Here is an 18,968-nt window from a genome sequence, read left to right as displayed (position 1 = left end):
ACGTGGGCACAGACATCTCAGCGCCCACAGGAACCCTGAATCTGTGGGACCGGCTCACCCACGAATGTTACGCTTTCAAAGGAAAACCCAGGGTCAGCCGTTGCCAAGATCCCGTGTCCGCGGCCGAGAAAGTCCCTGTTCCAGGATGCACGGAGCCAGGCCGGGGAGTCAGGCTGCCCGCGAGGAACCTGAGGCCCCGGCACACGCTCCCGCCCACCCTTCCCTGGACTCACCCCGTCCACTCGGATCTGCTTCTGCCAGCAGTACAGCAAGGCCGTGACCCCCTGCCCTCTAACCCTGACTCCCCCTCCTGCTTCGGTTCTCCCTTCTCTCCAAGTCCTCTCCCTTCCAAGGCCCAGGCCCCTCCCCACCCCACACAGGGGCAGCAAGAGGTGAGCCTGCGGGCGGTGGTCCCGTCCTCCTGCAAGGGGTCACCTGGGCTGGGCCACAGGCATGGCCGAGGAGGGTTGGGAAGGGGCTTTAGACACATGAGGTCTGACGATCACGAGGGGTTACTCAGGGACAAAGCCAGCAAAGGTGGACGGCGCCAGGAGAACAAAGGCCAGGGCCCTGGGGACACCGAGGCCAAGGGATGAACAGGGCTGGAGCTGCCTGACCTGCAGACCTCTTCAGGGAGACCCTGAATGGGTCGGGATTTTGGTCATCCACTCCCAGAGCACCTTAACGGCGGCTGGCTCCACAACCCGGCCCACGCCTGCCCCTGGCCGCAGACAGCCCTACACGTCCCACAGGTCCCCCGCCCAAGGCTCCACGCTGACCCTGCTGCACGGGCCCCGTGCGCTGGCTCTTGCACTTGGGGGGGGGGGTGTCTCTCAATCACGCCTACAGCCCCCAGCTCTCCCCTGCAGCCTTGAGCAGCACCTCTGGGTCATCTCAGACCCCAGGTGCCAGGGAGGACATGTCACTCAGCCCCTTACGACCCTTCACTAATTCCAGTTCTGGGCACGCAGGTCCTCATGTTCCGCAAACACAAAGGCAGTGCAGATCGGGGCATGAGGAGTGGGCGGGGCGGGGGAGCTGAGGGGCTGCGAGCCCTCCATCTGGCGGGATAAGGCGCCCCTTTATCCCGAGACGGCTCACCAAACTGCGTGCTCACCGGCCGTGCGATTTTCCCCACGCCTGTGCTGGACCCCAGTGAAGCAAGACGCGATGTTTGTTTGAGAACAAAGAACGAGGACAAAGTGACCGACGTTTCACCCTCGGCGGCCGCCCCGCCCGCCCCCTCTGTGGTCTGCGCGCACGGGCCCCCTCGCCGGGGCGTCACTGCTGCTCACGCAGCCTGGAAACGCCACCTCTGAGGCCCAGCAAAGCGTCTGCAGGCTCTCCGACCCGCCCCTCCTCCCTTGCTGCCTCCGCCCCCTCCCCGTTGTCTGCAGGGGGGCCCAACGGCCACCAGACACGCCTGCCAGGAAGGTCCGCTTCCGCTCAGGAGTCAACCAGATTCGCTCAACAAACGAAGGAGGAACTGGATGACAAGTGGCTCCGTCCACCTGCCCGGCGCTTGGCTCTCGGCTGCTGCTCCGAGCAGCCAGCCTGTCTGCTTCGGCCCTGATCTGGGAAGAGTAATCACACGTGCTTTCACTGGTGCCCACGTGTGCATGTAAACCCCAAAAAGGTCTGGAATGACACACACGACTCGACAGTAAGGGACCTACTGCGACTGAGGCTGTGGTCAAAGAGGGCTGAACCTCGCTGCGATGCTTGTTCCATAAAAAGAAATACTTACACCTTACTTGTGTAACTGAAAAATAATTTTTTGAAGACACGAAACTGATACTCTGGCCACTTACTGGGCCTCAATCCCCAGGCCCAGAATCAGAGACTCCCGGCCCCAAAGAGCGTAGGTGAAACCTGCACCCAGCCAGGCACAGAGCTGCACCGGGGGACCGCCCACGAGGCGCAGCTGTCGGGCCAGGTGGTCTACCTCACTGTGGGCTCAGAAGCCCCGAGGCCCGGTGTGAAGGGCTCTGGTCGGGCACCAGCCTGGGCACCGCTGGAGCCAGGAGCCCCCCGTAATGTGGGCTTCCCTCTGGGAGCCCCAAGGCTGCTTCCTGCACTGCCGGGAGGGGTGAGCACCAGAACCCAGTAAACAGAGGGCCCTTGACCCTCACACACCCTATCTGCAAAGTGGGGACGAGGAAAGGGCTGTGACGTACAGAGCTGTTCCATCCTCCCAGTCGCTGGCCCTCCCGAAGCTGATGGCTCAAGGCCAAACCTGCAGACAGCCTTCCCCACATCGGCTCTGGGCCCACCTCCCAGATGGAACCCGCACGCGGTCAGGAAAGGCGCTGCACTCTCCAGCTGGACACCCTCCACCCGGCCCCGGGGCACCTCCGCCGACGGTCAGGCATGACCCCTCTCCCCCAGGGCCCCACCAAACCTCCTGGACTCTGTCGAGCTCTCGGCACCTGTTCTCGGCCCCGAGGCCCCACAGAAAGGGTCACGGGTGGGCAGCTCGGGGACACGAGGCCATGCTCCACGCAAGGGGCTGGGGAAGGTCAAGGAGGGAGATTCAGGGTGGACTCTCCCAGTGTCCGCAAGGCCCAGGGAGGGTGACAGACCCCGGGGCAACTCCAGGGGAAGCAGCAGACAGGAATCCGGGTGTCCAGCTGGCAGCACGCGAGGAAGTGCCCTGTCCACTGGGCAGGGCGGCCAGACACCGCCCCGAGAACCACGTTCAGAGCCGGGTACGGGGTGGGTGTCGGCCGCCCCCTCCAGCTCAGAGGCAGGGGCACGGCGGGATGTGAGAGGTGACGGCCCCTCCCCCCGCATGCTCACGTTCAGGACCCAGCGGCTCGAGAACACACTCACTCCGTAAGTGACCCAAACACGGCTCCCAGAGCCGACCCAGGGCATAAACAGACCCCCTGGGCCTCCCAGCAAACACCTCTCCTGATGGAGACCCCCTGCATCTGCATCCCCTTGTGCGCCTGGACCCCCGCCGTGCTCAGGACCCTGTCCTCCCGCTGAGACACCCCCCTCCGGAGATTCTGGGGCTGGAGAAGCGGTGCCCGGCACCCTTGCTCGGGCCAGCACACCAACCTCACAACGCTGCCCGATTTGTAGGTGGAGAGACTGAGGCAGGATGCCTGAGCCCCTTGGGTGGGGAGAGACCGGCGGAGCAGGACTCAAGGCCCTCCAGGCCCTGCCTGATGTGTCTGCGTTTGCTGGAAGGAGAACGGTTTGAGCTCCCAGGCTGAGAAGTCTCATGCAGGTTGACGGTGGAGGGTCGTCAGAAGCCCCTGTGACTCTCAGACACTGAAGTCCCAGGAGGACTCTCCTGCCAGCCCCCCGAGCCCAGTCCCCTGCCCGACCCAGGGGCCTGCCCTGTGCGTGATGCCTGCTCCCCCACCCCAGGGCCCAAGCTGCCCCTCGCCTCGCCATACGCACTTGGATGGTGTTCATCAGCAAGCCGGCCGTCACCAGGCCGAGGCCAGACAGCAGAACGGGCACAAACACCTGGCCAACGATGGTGAAGGTGGTCTCGGGGAGGACCCCGCGGGGGCAGCGGGTGAACTCACAGCGGAAGCCTCGCAGCTTCGTGCCCTGAAAGCAGAGCTCCAGGTCCAGCTGGGTGACCACCATGGCCAGACCGGTGAGGTATTCCCTGGATGTCCAAGCCTGGGCGCCCCCAACACTGGCCTCCGCCCACACCAGGATGCGTTTCTTAAGGGGTCCACCCGGGCAGAGCTGCCAGGCGCCCTGTGCTGTGGACAATCCCCACTGCCCCTCAGCAGAGGGCCAGAGCCAACAGTGAGGAACAAAGGCCGGGTGACTCAGCCTCGCTCAGGGCTTGGCCACTCCTGCTGTCCACTCCCCGAAGATCAGGTTCTCCTCTGAGAGTGGCTGCCGTGTCTGGTGGGACCTCCCTCGGCTGGCCTCCCACGAGGAGGCTCCCTGTCCCCTGGGGCGACCTTGACAGCGCCCAGCTGTCCGGCCCACGCTGGCTCGGGCTGGACCAGAGAGCTGGAGCCACGTGAGGCCTGGCCTTGGTGAGGCCGCACGGGGCCTGGGGACATCTCAGCCTGAAGCACCTGCTCCTCGGGCCAGGTCTGAGCCCCTGAGGACTGTCACCCCTCAAGGTCGAGAGGCCTGCAGGCCCCCAAGGAAGAAGCCGTGCCCTGCGGCCACTCGACCTAGGTAGGTGTCGAGGGGCTCACAGCCACAGGAAGAGGCTGTGTTCACAGAAGGAATGCAGCCCTGCTGTCTGTCAAAGGACAGAGACTTGTAAGGTGCTTCTTAGGGGCCCAGGCTCGTGCCGACAGAGGTTAAACCAGCCTCGAGCTGCTGCCCCGACCCCGAGGAGAAGGGGGCCTCTTCGTGGAATAAATGAGTGTGTCCACTGTGCACCCCACAGGCGCCGGGGACAGAGTGTCCAGGCCGGAGGGTGGGCTGAGCAGGGTCAAGGCCAGAGCCAGCAGGAGCCCAAAGCTGAGGGCTGGACGCTCGCTCACACCTCTTGTGCGCCTCGGCCGGTTCCCCTCCTTTGGACAGCCCACCCCACGCTCAAGCCCAGCCCTCAGCCTGGAGTCCAGCCCTCAGCACCCTAGATCCCACTGAGCCGGCCAAGCCCGATTCCCTCCTCGCCAAGTCCAGCCAGACACTGACGGCCGTTTCCCTCGCGCCCCCGATGTTTCACTGCATCCTTCCTCGCCCGCTTCACTTTCTCATGAAGCCCCTCCCAGGAGCCAGACAGAAGGAGCCCCACTTCCCAGCGAGGGCTGGGGTCTGTCGGTCCCTTGTGTGTGAGCGCAGGAGACGCTGCCCCCGTCCAGTTCTGGGCCCCGATCCTGGGGTCCTGACGGCTTCCACCGCCCACCTCCGGAGATGCTGGCACTCGGGACCCCGCCACCCTGCCAAGGAGAAGCTCGGGTGTGTTCTGGCTGTGGCCCCGTGGGCAGCCAGCAGCAGTCGTCCTGTCACAGGAGGGGACGGTCCTGGGCTGTGTGTCCCACCAGCTGCTCGCTGAGTGGCGTCCAAATGAAAGATCTGAGATCAAATTGACAGCGGGCTTCCCGCCAGTTACAGAGTCAGGCGCGGTTTGCTGCAGAGCAGGAGCAAAGGGGACCTTCTCAGATAATGCAGCAACTCCTAACCTCCCTGCGCAGCCCAGACTCTCCCTGAGCTTTCAGGCCACAGCTGACCCCCCGTGCCCTTTCACGTGCACACACGTCACACTCCGTCCATCACCAGACTCTCAAGGCACCCCCGAGCCACGCACCAGGAAGCAAAGGTCCCGGTTTTGCAAATAAGAAGCTGACGGCCCCGTGAAGGTTTGCCCATGATCACCCCCCAGTCAGCCTCACAGGCGGGGCCAGGACCTCGACCCGCAACTCCAGGGCCCACTGCCCCCGCTGCTGCCCGTCTTTGAGACGAGGGTCCATTTGTTCACACAGGAGTCTGAACCAGCAGGAGGCTGAGAGAAACAGCACATTTCTAAGGAAAGTGTGGCAGAAGTTGATGCATCTAAGGCCGCTAGCTCATTTAAGACAGACCCCTCTCAGCAGGCCCACTCTGGACACTGGCTGCCCCAGTCCCCACGCCCGCAGCTGGACAGGCCCCCCAACAGCGATTTCCTTCTCCTGGCTTCAGCACCTCCTGTGATCTCCTTACAGTTTTAAATGCAGTCGAACGTCATAATACAACATAGAATCATACACAGTGGGTTCCTGAACCACTCTCATCAGGGCAGAAGATGTGGAAATAGACAACCACTTTCATGATTACATATGGGAAAGATCCCTAATTAAGCAGGGTATAAATCATTACAAAAATGTTTCTCATTTTTGTTTAAAAAATAATGAGAAATAAGTACACACACACACACACAAGCGGTGAGCAATTTAGTAGGTTATATACCAAAATGCTACAAGTGGGTACTTTCAGGTGGTGGGATCCTTAGTGACCTTTAGTTCATAACTCTCTGTATATCTATTGTGATAATTTGCTTTTATAACCATCAAAAAATAAACTGTCACCAAAAACAAATAAAAGATGCCATCGTGTGTGGAAGATTACTTTCCCATGCAACTTGAGAACAAAATATGTCAACACAGCTCACTGGCGCACAATCGAGGAGATCGGGAACGTGACTTGCACAGGAGCTCAGAGCACAGTGGAAAGTCTCCAAGCGCCTGAGCTGGATTCTGGGGCTGTGCTGGGCCTCGGGAGGAATCTGGGTCCGGTGCCAGGTGGCTCTGGGTGACCTTGAAGAGTCCCTGCCCTCCCCGGGCCTCTGACCACCTCCCGCCACCCCACCAGAAGGGTCTCAGCTCATGCTGCTCAGGACCACCAGACGCTCCGGAAACGGGAGCCCAGCCCCTGCGCACCCAGAGCTGCGGCATCAGAACCCCCCCAACCCCTCAACTTGGGGGACAGTTAGGAGGGGCCGCGGAGGGTGGGCGCACGGCCGGGCCTCACGTCCATCTCGGGGTCCTCGGTGGGAACAGCTTTCTTCCCAGGAGCACAGCTTCCCAACGGCCTCCCGCCCTCTCACGGGTCACCTGGAGCCTGGGCTGGTTCTGAGCGAAACGGTCACTCTTAAAGGCCTGAATCCCCCCATCCTGTTGAGGTCCCAGAGGTCAAGGCAGTTACGTTCTCGGCAACAGGAAAGGTCATCTTCATTTTTGCTTCCAACTCGGCCGGCAGAACGCACCTGCCGGTGACCATGTGGGACCGAGTGTCCCCGCCCCGGCCGGCCAGCCCCCTCGCCACGCAGGCCTCAGCCCAGAGCCCCCTCCTCAGGGACGCCTTCCCGGCACCCCCTCAAGGCTGCTCCAGCCGTCACCCAGCTCTGCCCCTTCGTTCCCCCGTAGCCCTTGCTGCTGCCTAACCCCGACTCAGGCCCCTGTCGCTCCCTGCTCGGCTGTGACGGCCAAGAGCAGGCCCGGCACCCCGTCCACGGCGGCGTCCGGCACAGCGCTGGCCTGTGGCCTACGCGTGTGCTGTGTGGACAAACCAACAAGCAGCACTGTAGAAGCAGACAGAAAGAGACCCATCAGCCTTCCACGAGTTGAGCCGTGTAGGGCCCACATTATTCCTATGATGTGCTGCCTGGACACCTGGTAAAGCCAGCAGGGCCTGGGGCAGCCCCACTGCCGCCGCCCCGACCCCCGAGGAGCCCACGGAACGCAAACGAGTCAGTCACAGCCCTATGGGAACTGGTGCGTGTTCCTACAATGCCCGCCAGCACAGCCTCTGGCAGCTGGCGCTCCTGAGCACAGCCCTGAGGGCCCCACGTGGGAGGCACGTCCTCCCCCGGGCCTGGTGCGTGGGGCTGATGAACTCTGAGCTCACCTGTCCAGGTGCAGGTCCCTCAAGAGGAAGCCGTCACTGCAGCTGGCGTCACGAACAGGACGGCCCGCCCCTGACCACGCACGCCCGGCAGCCTCACCAGCTGCTTTCTGCTGACTGAACAGCTCCCGACACGGTGAAGGCCGCCGGGGACGGAGTCCCGCTGGCTGGCTTGTACGCGCACCGCCCCGGGGTCACCACCTCCCCGAGGCCGGAACGACTGTGAACGGACCGAATCAGGCACCCCTGCTGCCAGCCTGACTTAAAAATTGGCTGACGAAAGGGGACCCCGTGGTACCCCCCTCCCCAGTTAAAATAGTTAATGTGGCCCAGCGCAGGCCACCACGTTGAAACTGGCCCTCGGGGTTGAACCTGGTCTCGCAAGGCCTCCTGAGTGAAGCGAGTACCCGCTGTTCTGCACTTGACAGCCCAGCTCTGTCCTTAAACCTGGCAGAGACAAGCCGCCTCGCAGTGGTGGCCGCAGCCGTCCTGTGGGCCCCACACCCAACATCTAGTCTTGTCGGGACACTGACCGCACCAGGCAGCAGCCGGTAAACGCTGTGCCCTGCAGGTCTGGCTAGCACGCTCTGCTCAGCACCCACTTCAGCACTCTCGGCCTGTTGACCTTCGCTTCTCCCAGGTGGGCCTGCAGCCGCAGGCTCTCTGCCGATCGGGCCTTTGCTGCACCTTCCGCAGGGCCGGCGCTACACGATGGCCGCACCTCTACAGACTCATGGGACACCTTCCCTGAGACACCTGAACACTCACAAAGGAGCCCCCCGCAAAGAGGATGGGTTGCCACCGCCCTCACAGAGCGAGCCTCCCCCTGCTCAGACCCCTAAGAGCCTCTGCCCACCGGGAGCAGCTCATCCTGACGTGCGAACACAGCCCAGCACCTGTGCGGGCGTTGTGCCTTCTGGAGGTGACCGTCTTCACGTGCAAAGTCCACTCCTGCCCATCTAGGCCATACTTGCCCAGCAGCCTGCCTCGAAGGGGCCCCTCCAACAAGAGGCTCCATCAGAGCCAGCAGGCACCCCCATCGGGCCCGAGTCGCCTCCACTGAAGAGAACCCTCAAGAGCCTCCGGGGCCCCTAGACCACCGAGGGCTGTAAGCTGATGCCAGAAACTTCCCCCGGCCTGCGCCGTCCACCAGCTGAGCCACGACGCAGGTACACACCCTGCTCTCCTGGGAAGGGGGCCCTCGCAGACCTGCTGGGACCCTCGCAGCCTGGCTGCCCGTGGGCCTTGGGAGGCACAGAGACCAAGGAGGGCAGCCTCAATACGGGGCGGGGAGCCAACCCTGGGCCCCCGGCACCGCCCACCCACAGGGGGCGGCCTCCCTGTCCTGAGTCAGATGCCACAGACCAGAGGAGGTGACCCCCAAACCTGGGCTCCTGGGAGCCCCCGAGATCAACTGGGTGGGCCCAGTGGGGTCTGTGCACTTCGTGGGTGTCACGGTGGCGCTCGGCGGAGGTCACCACCCTTCCGTCCTGACCGGATGTCCCTGGTGCAGGACCCAAGCCACCCAGCGGTCAGCACAGGTGCCTGACCTCCAGGCAGCGCCTCAGCACCGGCCGCCCGGCTCTGGGCCTGTTAGACACCTGGGCCACGGCCTAAGGGCCGTCTCGTTTAGGGAAGGAACTCTGGGAACCCCGCCTCCCGGACACTCCAAACACACAGGGCGACAGATGTGTCTGCCTGCACTAAGGCCACAGGCCTGCCGGGACCCTCGTCCTTCCACTTCTCAGGGGGACAGCCACCCCCCAGCCCCCTCGCCCGAGGCCGGCGCTGAGCCGAGCGGCCCTCCCGCAGCTCCTGCTCAGTTCCAAGGCGGCAAGAGGAGCCCCTGGCGTCAGCACTGCCGCAGGTACCGGCCAACGTGCACTCGCCCTGGGGGAGGCACACCCCCACCGGCCCCTCAATCGCCTTTACTGGTCACCACGGGGCCCCCGTAAGTTCTGCGTCCCATCAAGAGCCCACTCCCTGGAGGCCCTGGTCAGCACCGGGTCTACGCTGGTATCAGGGCATCCAGGGTCAATGGGGTGCAAGGCCGTGCACGGCTGTGGCATGGGGAGCAGGGGCCCCGAGCGGCCTCCACTCCGTGCCTGAGGGTAAGCAGCCCTTCATATCCAGGGGGCAGCAGGCAGCAGGCTCGGGCGCCCACCCCAGCCGGCTCAGCCTGCGCCCAGAGCTGCCCCGAAGGCCCTCCCTGGCTGTGAGCGCACGTGAGTGCTCAACACGGCCAGTGCTGTGTGCTCAGCTGCCCCCCACCCTGGGGCAGGAGGTGATGGACAGGCTGACCTCACCCCTGTGTCACCCAGTCCAGCCTCAGCTTCTTCCCTCAGCTCTCACCCCTCGCCTCTGCCCTCTAGCCGCCCGCTTGCCCTCCCAGCCTCTCAGGCCACCCTGAGTCTTTGCTAAGGCATGACCCCTGCAGGACCCGCCCTCCCTCCCCTTATGCCCACCCGCACTCGGGGCCCGGGGCTTCTGACCCCTCTGCAGACCAGCTCAGTGTCCGCGGACGGCCAGCCTGAACTCTCACTGCGGGCAATGCAGAGCGCAGACGCACGACAGAGTGGGGCTTCCTCCTGCCTGAGAGGTGCCCTCTGACCTGTGGCCTGTGTGGCCTGCAGGGGCCTGGGGGGCGGGGCAGCTGCATGAGGGGCAGCCGCTGTCGCTGAGGAGGACGCAGGCTCGGAGCCTCGAAAGGGAGTGTGTTAATCTAACTGCAGAAAAAAGTACACGCACAGCAACAAACCACCAGAACCAATGTCAAAAGGTAAATGGAAAAATGGGAAACATATTTACAATCCATATCACAATGGAATGGCCAATTTCCTTAAGATGTAAAGAGCCCCGAAGTATCAATACAAAAACAAAAACCACTCCTCAGAAATACGGACAAAGGACATACCCAAAGATACTCAACCTCGCTCACTCCTGATGAGAAATGCAAATCCCACTACAGTGAACACGGCTGGTGGTCCCAGTGATGGCCTCCAGGGATCCTGGCCTCTGAACCATGACCCCCAGGGTGAGCTGACCTCAGGGACTTGATGCGTCCGGTAGCCAGCAAAGATGCTGCTCCTGGGACCCATCTTGCTAGCAGATGGTCTCCTTCTCCGACCCCACCCCTGGATGAAGCTGCCATGCTGGACATGCCCAAGGGGAAGGGATGAAGACCTCAGCACGCTGACCCCTCGGCTGCAGCATCACGACACCTGAAGCCGAAACCCAGCTCTGCTGACTGCTGTCCCACAGCAGCCGTGGGGCACAGGGGCTGCTTAAGCTCTGAGCCCCGGGACAGCTCATTCCCTGGAGCAGAGACCACAGCACACAGTGTATGATCCATTGCCAGATCATGAAAGATCACAGAGGCTGTGATCTTAAGGGAGGTGGGAGCAGCCCCACGTCCATCATGGTTACGGACGTCTTTGCCCTTTGACCCAGCAGCTCTACCTGCAGCAATCCATCCACTCCTTCACCCAGACGTGTAAAGAACGTGGCACTGTCAGCAGTGCTGCTCTAAGCTGTTAAGGGCTGACTTGTGTGCCCCTCCCCAATCCCCAGCATCTCAGAATGGGACTGTATTTGGAGATAGGAAGCTGGAAGTGGGGGGGTGGCCCCGATCCAATAGGTCCTTATAGTCAGAGGAGACTCGGACAGAGACAGACAAGAGGGACGACCACGTGAGGACACAGGAAGGAGACGGCTGTCTACACGCCAAGGAGAGAGGCCCTGCTGACGCCTGGATCTCAGACATCCAGCCTCCAGGACAGGAGAATAAATGTTTGTTGTTTAAAGCACCCCATCTATGGTACTTTGTTACAGGAGCCCGAGCAAACTAACATAGTTGGGAAACTTAAACAAACATCAGAGGAAACATGGTGAATAAACTCTGGTGTGTCTGCCTGATGGGATACTGAACGACCATTAAAAAAAAGGAAGCTCTTGGGACTTCCCTGGTGGTCCAGTGGTAAAGAATCCACCTTCCATTGCAGGGGACGCAGGTGCCATCCCTGGTCAGGGAACTAAGAACCCACATGCCGCGGAGCAACTAAGCCTGCGTGCCACAACTACTGAGCCTGTGCATCTCAACTAGAGAGCCCACGCCCTCTGGAGCCCGCGTGCTACAACTAGAGAAAACCCGCACGCCACAACTAGAGAGAAGCCCGTGTGCTGCAACTAAGACCCGATGCAGCCAAAAATAAATAAAATTAAAAAAAAATAAATAAATCTTTTTAAAAAAAGGAAGCTCTTAACATATTTACAAAGAATAACCTGAGATACACTGTAAAGTGAAAAAAGCAAAACACACAACAGTTTGTATGTGCCACCACGTGGGTAAAAGGGTGAGAGGAATGCACAGAGGCAGACGAGGAGGTGCAGGTCCTGGCTGCCCTGGAGAAGCGAGAGCCTGGGGACAGGCAGGGAGCATGTCCTGTCCCCGTGCACATGCTGACCTTTTGGGCACGTGAATGCTTTACTTTTCCAGAAAAACAAATGTATTAAAAAAAAAAAAAGAAGTGCAGCCTCTGGGCTCACGGAGTCTCATTCAACCGCGGAGGTAGAGGCAACGCCCCGGGAAGTGATGTTGGGGGCAGCGGCCCAGGAAAGGCTCCGAGGGACACAGGAGGGGAGGCCCAGGTGAGGCCGCGGAGCAGCAGGACCCACCCCTCGGACCATGACTTAAGCCAGCTGATCACGCTGTTCCATCCCCTCTGCCTCCATGTGGCTTTGACGTGGGACGTGCCTCCCATCTGGCCGGGGAGAGGCTGGGGAGCTAGTCCCCAGGTAGGTTTCCTCGCACTTAAGGAGGAACCAGAACACGGTCTGCTTCTCTCCCTCTGGACACGACGTGCCTCTAGGACAAAGCTGACCTGTGGAGGCTGACTAGCAGGATTTGGGAAGATGCCGGGTCCTCGGACACATCGTTGGCTGGTGGTGACACCACTTTCCAACCCCGGAATCGCCCTATCCTGGAAACCTCATTTTGGGAGATGACATATTTTCTTCTTACTTACCCCACTGTAAGTCGGGTTTTCTGGTACCTGTGGCTACAACCATCCTGATACAGCCAGGTGAGCTCAGGATGTTCAGATGCATTTTAGGAGGTTGGGTTTTATCCCAGAGGCAGTAGGCAAGTGCACAGAGATTTAAAACTTGGGGAGAGCTGCACTGTGGGGCTGCTTGGCCGGGCCCTGCCCCCAGGCATGGGAAAGAAACACTAGAACAGGTATCTCTAATTCTTATCTGAGTGGCAGCTTTTGTATAAGTTCTTAAACATCAGCAAAGAACTACCTGTGATGGAGTATCGACAAGAATAAGAACGTCGGCCACAAACCCTCGTGGGCAAGGCCCAAGTCCAAGGCCCCAGCACCGCATGTCACAGCCCTCCCGGGAGCCCAACCTGGGCAGTTCTCCCTTAGCTCTGGTTTAAGAGGAGAAAACCAGGAATACGGGGTGGCCTGTGCCAGTGACAAAGGTCAGACGCAAACCCAGCTTGTTCTGCTCTGAAGTCTGGGCTCCAAGCCACACAGTGTTCTGTTACCTGCCGCTCAAAGTGCAACTTATAAACCAGCGTGTGTGTGCAGGGGACTTATACATACTTGTCTGTAAATATACAAACATGCATGTATCAATCAATGTGTGTATAAATATGCACATGTACGTGACCTACACACGCGCGTCCGTATCTGTCAGTGAGCACATGTGCGTGTGCAGGGGATACATGCTCGGTGGTGTTATACTGAACACACAATGAAATAGGCTTTTTGAAAATCGCGGCACAGAGAACAGACGTGAGGGAGACAGGGTCAGGCGGGTGGCGAGGAGGCTGGGGGCCTTCAGGTGGAAGAGGGAATTCTTGGGGGAGGTCTGCGGCATGTGAACTTCGGGGACGCGGAAGCCAGGCCCCAAGGTGCTCTGGAAGCTACAGCGGTGTGACTCACCACCGGGTAAAGAAGGATATGGGGCCGCAGGGCACCAGGTCACTGGAGGAAGGAGAGGGCTGAGGGGTCTGGGGATCACAAAGACCAAACGGGGGCCTGGGGCTGAGTCACACCAGGGCAGGGACTCTGGCGTGACACATAGCCATGCTGGGGTCTGAGCAGGTCTGGGAGGAACCTGGAAAGGCAGCTGGCCGTCACCAGTGCTGTGACGCTACGAGGAACTGGACTGCATGGGCTGGAAGGGTCACTGAGGACCCCAGGTGGCAGGGGAGGGGCAGGCAGGTAGTGCAGTGAAGTAGGTGCAGACCGAGGGATGGTGGGGACCGTGGACGCCGAGAGGGCAGTGACCACTAACTGTGGCTGTGAGGGAATGTGGGTCCAATGTTGGAAGAGTTGCCAGATTTTCAAGGGAAAACAGGAACTTGAATTTTTATGTGACATCTCGATTTTTAAGTGTTGGTCTTAAAAATTTTAAAGCACCAGCCTTACAGCTAAGTGGCAGACTGGGACTCAAACCCTGACTGGTTCCAAATCAGTGAGGGGCAGGCCTAAGCTCCCTGGGCACGGAGCGCCTGCAGCAAGAGGGGCAGAGGCTGCCGCTCCTCCCGGCTCACCATTCCAGGCAGTCTGTGTTCTCAGCTCCTTGCCAACCAACAGTGACGACCTGGCCACTAGTGGCTTCAAGTATTCTTAGGTACCACGCCCTTCCAGGGAGGACTTCTGCCGATCATGCTGACGAAAGAATGGGGCTTTTGATACTCAAAGAACAAGAAAGGGATGGTGGGCTTCCCTGGTGGCGCAGTGGTTGGGAGTCCGCCTGCCGATGCAGGGGACACGGGTTCGTGCCCCGGTCCGGGAAGATCCCACATGCTGCGGAGCGGCTGGGCCCGTGAGCCATGGCCGCTGAGCCTGCACGTCCGGAGCCTGTGCTCCGCAACGGGAGAGGCCACAACAGTGAGAGGCCCGCGTACCGCAAAAAAATTTTAAAAAAAGGGGCCCTAAACACACTGGCAGCAATGGCGCTGTTCTGGCCCTCCATCTCCTCTTCAATGAGGAGTGGGGTCGGCGGTGGTGGGGTCCGCCATGAAGCCGCTGGCCTAGAACCCTGAGCGGACTGCGCCGCTCTGTCCCAACGCCCACAGTGAGGGACGCAGGAAGCTTTTTTTTTTTTTTTTTTTTTTTTTAAGAGCACATTTACAAAGGATTGACTGCCAAGGGCCTCCCTTCCCTCTAAGTACAGAATCTTGCCTGAAAATGAAATGGAGCTGACAGATAAAGAGCCAGTAACCTGATACCATTTAAGCACCTAGATCATGCCAGGCCTGAAATCCAGCCCCTCAGATATTTCAATTATATGAGCTAATAATTGTCTCTTAAAACTTAACCTGGGTTAAAGTTAGTCTCTGACATCAGTAACTAAAAGAATCTTGCCCAAATTATAGAAAAATGGTATTTGAGAAGGTCCTGCCCCTTGTCCCCAAGCTGGACACAATGTGTACCTGCCTACTCCCTAGGCTGACATTAGACAGTACCCCACCCCCACCACCCCCATTTAGTCCCCTCTTACCTGGAAATAGTTCAAAAGGATGCCTGCCCCAGATAGTCCCAGGCCTGCAAACAGGAAGGGCACTGTCACCTGGAGGCCAATGGACAAGGTGGTCTCCCTGCTGAGCTCAGGCCCCAGGGGTTTACGGGCCACCCTTTGGCTCTCAGGGACACTCAGCAGTCCATCTTCCGAGGCTTCAGGGAGTCTTTCTGTGCTGAGGCCGTGCAGCAGGCCCAGCTCCTCTGGCCTCCGCTGTCGGGTCTCTGTCCCGTCCATCTGAGTACAGCTGAGCCCCTGGCAGCCTTAATCTGGGAGACATAAAGCAACAGGGGTTGTAGGGCAGAGTTCCTGACCCCCATGGGGCTGACAGCCTGTAGGTTTTCACGCCCTTCTGTACAGCAGAGGCTGCATCCTTCTGGCTAATCCACAGCCCTTCCCTTGGAGCCTGCTCCACATGGCCTCCTGCAACCCGGATTTACAACAGTTTTTAATTTAATATGCACATGTTTGGGGAAAAAGTACATACAGAAGTGAACATTAAATATATATGAACTGGAGTCAGCAAAACTGGAGGTATTAGGACTTCTGAAAATTCTTTCCTCCATAAAAGCAACAAGAAAACTGACAAAAACTGTCAGAATCTTCTTTTTCAGAAATATGGATATTAATCAAAGGCTTGCAGCAACATATTTCTTCAAGAAAAAATGCTGAATCTCAGCACAAACAGCCACAGAGTGATGCCCACGATGTTTGTAATGCTTTAACTTGCCTTAGTCCCATCCCCTGCTCTCCAGCTCTGCAGCAGCCTTAAAGACCAACTGCCTGGAAAGATCAGAATGGGCCAGAGCTTTTTCAAAGCCTCATTCCCAAATAACTGTCACTATTGGACATCAGGTAGCTCACTAGAAGACGCCAGCTGCAGACTCTCTGTATTTCACCTGACTTGTGGTTTGCTTCATATAAAAAGCCTTTTCCCTTTTTGGCTGCCTGAGGCAGTAGATAATAGTTGGGGTTAACAACACACTAGCCAAAAAGCCTAAAAGGAAAAGCTGCAGAATGAGATGCCTACGTGGGTTTTGAAAAGGTCCCATACAATCCCAGGACACTAGAAGGCCACTGGCGTTGGGCTGTGCACATGCTCAGGAAATACCCGAGGAGACCCAAGTTCTCACCTCTGGCTGATCTGAAGGCTCAGTACAAGCAGGAAGTGAAGGCTAAGGTAGGGCTACCAACTGCCTAAGTAAGGGTTGAAGGGATGCCCTGACATGCACACAGGGCCCCTTTGGCAAGGACTGGGAGACCCGTCAGCTCCAGGCATGGCATTCAAGGAAATCTCCACCAATTACTAAGCAGAGGCTTCAGTGCCACATACAACAGAGAAAACAGACTAAAGAATTAGTTCGGACAAGTCATGAAACAAACAACAGCTACAATAAGCAGCAATAACAAGAAACCCTGAGAAAAAGAGGGGAGAATCTGATTTCCAGAGGTGCCACATTATTTTATTTTAAATGTCCAGACTAACTAGACAAAAGCTTTAAATCAGCTATTTAAAATATGTTCAGCCTTTCTGCTCCTGGACGCCGCCAAGTCAGCATTGTTGACGTCTCCCCCCCCGCCCCCACTGCCGTCATGTCTAAGTCAGAGTCACCCAAAGAGCCCAAACAGCTGCGGAAGCCCTTCATCAGAGGTCTGAGCTTTGAAACAACCGATGAGAGTCTGAGGAGCCATTCTGAGCAGCGGGGAGCGCTCACAGACTGTGTGGTAATGAGGGATCCAAACGCCAAGTGCTCCAGAGGCTTTGGGTTTGTCACATATGCCACAGTGGAGGAGGTGGATGTGGCCATGAATGCAAGGCCACACAAGGTGGATGGAAGAGTTGTGGAACCAAAGAGGGCCGTCTCAAGAGAAGATTCTCAAAGACCTGGTGCCCACTTAACTGTGAAAAAGCTTTTTGTTGGTGGCATTAAAGAAGACACTGGGGCCTCCCTGGTGGCGCAGTGGTTGAGAGTCCGCCTGCCGATGCAGGGGATACGGGTTCGTGCCCCGGTCTGGGAGGATCCCATATGCCGCGGAGCGGCTGGGCCCGTGGGCCATGGCTGCTGAGCCTGTGCATCCGGAGCCTGTGCTCCGCAATGGGAGAGGCCACAACAGTGAGAGGCCCGCGTACCACAAAAAAAAAAAAAAAAAAAAAAAGAAGAAGACACTGAAGAACATCATCTAAGAGATTATTTTGAACAGTATGGGAAAACTGAAGTGATTGAAATCATGACTGATCGAGACAGTGGCAAAAAGGGAGGCTTTGCTCTCATAACCTTTGATGACCATGACTCTGTAGACAAGACTGTCATTCAGAAATACCACACTGTGAATGGCCACAACTGTGAAGTAAGGAAAGCCCTATCTAAGCAAGAGACGGCTAGTGCCTCATCCAGCCAAAGAGGTCGAAGTGGTTCTGGAAACTTTGGTGGTGGTCGTGGAGGTGTTTTTTGGTGGGAGTGACAACTTTGGTCGTGGAGGAGACTTCAGTGGCCGAGGTGGCAGCCACGGTGGTGGTGGCTATGGTGGCCGTGGGGATGTCTATAGTGGGTTTGGTAATGATGGAAGCAATTTTGGAGGTGGTGGAAGCTACAATGATTTTGGCAGTTACAACAATCAATCTTCAAATTTTGGATCCACGAAAGGAGGAAACTTTGGAGGCAGGAGTTCTGGCCCCTATGGTGGTGGAGGCCAATACTTTGCCAAACCCCGAAACCAAGGTGGCTCTGGTGGTTCCAGCAGCAGCAGTAGCTATGGCAGTGGCAGAAGGTTTTGATTACTGCCAGGAAACAAAGCTTAGCAGGAGACGAGAGCCAGAGAAGTGACAGGGAAGCTACCGGTTACAATAGATTTGTGAACTCAGCCAAGCACAGTGGTGGCGGGGCCTAGCTACTACAAAGAAGACATGTTTTAGACAATATTCATGTGTATGGGCAAAAAAACTCGAGGACTGTATTTGTATAACAGGTTATTTTAGTTTCTGTTCTGTGGAAAGTGTAAAGCATTCCAACAAAGGGTTTTAATGTAGATTTTTTTTTCACCCATGCTGTTGATTGCTAAATGTAATAGTCTGATCATGACGCTGAATAAATGTGTCTTTTTAAAAAAATAATAATAAATAAATAAATAAATAAATAAATAAAATATGTTCAAAGAACTTAAGGAACCATGTCTAAAGAAGGAAAGCGTGTACAGGCATCCTCAGTAAGATTAACAGCTCTTCCTCATCAGACATCATGGAGCCAGAAGAAATCAAGAAGCCATAACATGTTGAAAGTGCTTGAAGAGTTCTATGGGCAGCAAAATTATCCTTCAAAAATGAAGGTGAAATTGATTTTCTGATAAACGAAAAGAGAGAATTTGTCACTAGCACATCTGCCCTAGGGGAAATACCAAAGGGAGACTTTGAGGCTGAAATGAAAGGACCCAGACAGCTGTTTGTCCACATGAAGAAATAAAGAGCATTAGCAAGGGTAACTAATAGGCATATTTTACAAAATAGTGTAAGCGTTATTTTTTTGTTAGTAACTCTTTTCTTGTATCTGATTTAAAGACAACTGCATAATGCAGTAGTTATAAATCAGTGTTGATGGGCACACAATGTAGAAGGATGCAACTTGTACAACAGTAAGGCCACAAAAGGGTGGGCACAAAGCTATATACGAACAAAATGTGTATATACTAGTAAATTAAGGTGCTATTAATTTGAGTTAAAAATAACTATATAGGGCTTCCCTGGTGGCGCAGTGGTTGAGAGTCCGCCTGCCGATGCAGGGGACACAGGTTCGTGCCCCGGTCCGGGAAGATCCCACATGCCACGGAGCGGCTGGTCCCGTGAGCCATGGCCGCTGAGCCTGCGCGTCCGGAGCCTGTGCTCCGCAACGGGAGAGGTCACAACAGTGAGAGGCCCGCGTACCGCAAAAAAAAAAAAACTATATATATTATATATACATATCTTATAAATATCTCATATATATAAATACAGCGATAAAGGTTAGGGCACACTAGAAAATACATGAGATCTAGTACAAAAGAAGGCAGTAATGGAGAATAAAGGAACAGAAAGAACCATAAGACATAGAAAACAAAGCACTCCAACCCAGCAACAGCAAAATACA

The 18,968-nt window shown here is 57.3% G+C and overlaps 1 protein-coding gene and 1 pseudogene across 2 annotated transcripts in view; one reads left to right on the top strand and one right to left on the bottom strand.

Moving 5' to 3' along the window:
* The window catches only part of SLC41A3 (solute carrier family 41 member 3), a gene marked incomplete at both ends in the record, with an annotated part of 56,741 nt that extends 41,654 nt beyond the window's left edge, over positions 1-15,087 (bottom strand). Inside the window, one exon of the mRNA XM_079713607.1 lies at positions 14,833-15,087. Within this exon, the coding sequence (XP_079569733.1) occupies positions 14,833-15,087 (255 nt within the window). The remainder of the gene's footprint in view (positions 1-14,832) is intronic.
* Positions 15,088-16,443: 1,356 nt separating this feature from the next.
* LOC307058760 (heterogeneous nuclear ribonucleoprotein A1-like) lies at positions 16,444-17,626 on the top strand (annotated as a pseudogene). The gene is made up of 2 exons: positions 16,444-16,788; positions 17,017-17,626. The product of its transcript is annotated as a heterogeneous nuclear ribonucleoprotein A1-like (transcript).
* Positions 17,627-18,968: the final 1,342 nt, after the last annotated feature.

This window comes from Hyperoodon ampullatus (genome assembly GCF_949752795.1).
Source record: "Hyperoodon ampullatus genome assembly, chromosome: 10".
Taxonomy (NCBI): Eukaryota; Metazoa; Chordata; class Mammalia; order Artiodactyla; family Ziphiidae; genus Hyperoodon; species Hyperoodon ampullatus.
The sequence above is the reverse complement of the archived record's forward strand: the minus strand, read 5'-3'. Positions and strand labels throughout refer to the sequence as shown.